This window comes from Limulus polyphemus, unplaced genomic scaffold (assembly GCF_000517525.1).
Source record: "Limulus polyphemus unplaced genomic scaffold, Limulus_polyphemus-2.1.2 Scaffold13433, whole genome shotgun sequence".
Taxonomy (NCBI): domain Eukaryota; kingdom Metazoa; phylum Arthropoda; class Merostomata; order Xiphosura; family Limulidae; genus Limulus; species Limulus polyphemus.
The window spans coordinates 4,098-5,412 of NW_013679043.1; the positions used below are offsets into that span (position 1 = coordinate 4,098).

Below are 1,315 nucleotides of genomic sequence, written 5' to 3' on the forward strand. Positions count from 1 at the left end.
AATTGGTATCTAATGTTATATTTCACTGTAATTTATTCATAAACTTGATTGTTCTTTATTTATTTAATTGATTAATTTGTATCTAATGTTATATTTCACTGTAATTTATTCATAAACTTGATTGTTCTTTATTTATTTAATTGATTAATTTGTATTTAATGTTATATTTCACTGTAATTTATTCATAAACTTGATTGTTCTTTATTTATTTAACTGATTAATTTGTATTTAATGTTATATTTCACTGTAATCTATTCATAATCTTGACTGTTCTTTATTCATTTAATTGATTAATTTGTATTTCGCTGTAATTTATTCATAAACTTGATTGTTCTTTATTTAATTGATGAATTTGTATTTAATGTTATATTTCGCTGTAATTTATTCATAAACTTGACTGTTCTTTGTTCGTTTTGATTATTTTTACTTTTATTGATTTTCTTTATTATTATATATTAATTTATTGTACTTTATTGATGTATTTCACTGTTATGTATTTATAAACTTGTTTGTTCATTATTAATTTTCCTTATTATTGACTTACTTGATTTTTAGTTTTTATTTTATTTCACTGTTATTTATTGAATTTACTCTTACCCTTCCCTGCGGACGCCCATGGGCCTAATACTAATGTCCTATGACAAGTATAATAAATTATAATTATGCTTTTTCATCTTAGAAAAGGCGTTCACATCATAAAATTATATAATTGTTGTTCTGTTTCTAGACCGGCTTGTCTGTTTCTGATATGGAAAAGGGATATGACCATAACAAGCCTCCGATTCGCCCACGGACAGCTTGGACTATCCCAATGAACGTGCAAGACAACTTTCCACACAACTGGTTCAAACATCCCTCGTGGTCGATGGACTGGGTGGTCACTATTGACCACGCAGCTCGTGTTCTTTTTCCTGTAGCGTTTCTTATCTTCAATACTATCTATTGGCCTATTTTGCTCACCAGAAAATACTAACGAGCACACAAAGAAGTAAATCTATTCTCCAGGACATCGTCGACTTGTATATCTTACTGACCAACAAATATCAAATTGTACAAAGTAAAGCTATTCTCCAGGACATCGTCGACTGGTATATCTTACTGACCAACAAATATCAAATTGTACAAAGTAAAGCTATTATCCAGGACATCGTCGACTGGTATATCTTACTGACCAACAAATATCAAATTGTACAAAGTAAAGCTATTCTCCAGGACATCGTCGACTGGTATATCTTACTGACCAACAAATATCAAATTGTACAAAGTAAAGCTATTCTCCAGGACATCGTCAACTGGTATATCCTACTGACCAACA

The 1,315-nt window shown here is 29.7% G+C and overlaps 1 protein-coding gene across 1 annotated transcript in view; it reads left to right on the top strand.

Annotated features, from left to right (window-relative positions):
* LOC111084079 (glycine receptor subunit alpha-2-like) overlaps positions 1–1,007 on the top strand; it is a 4,919-nt gene extending 3,912 nt beyond the window's left edge. Inside the window, exon 3 of the mRNA XM_022380870.1 lies at positions 728–1,007. Within this exon, the coding sequence (XP_022236578.1) occupies positions 728–973 (246 nt within the window). The 3' untranslated portion in view covers positions 974–1,007. The remainder of the gene's footprint in view (positions 1–727) is intronic.
* The last annotated feature ends 308 nt before the right edge of the window (positions 1,008–1,315 follow it).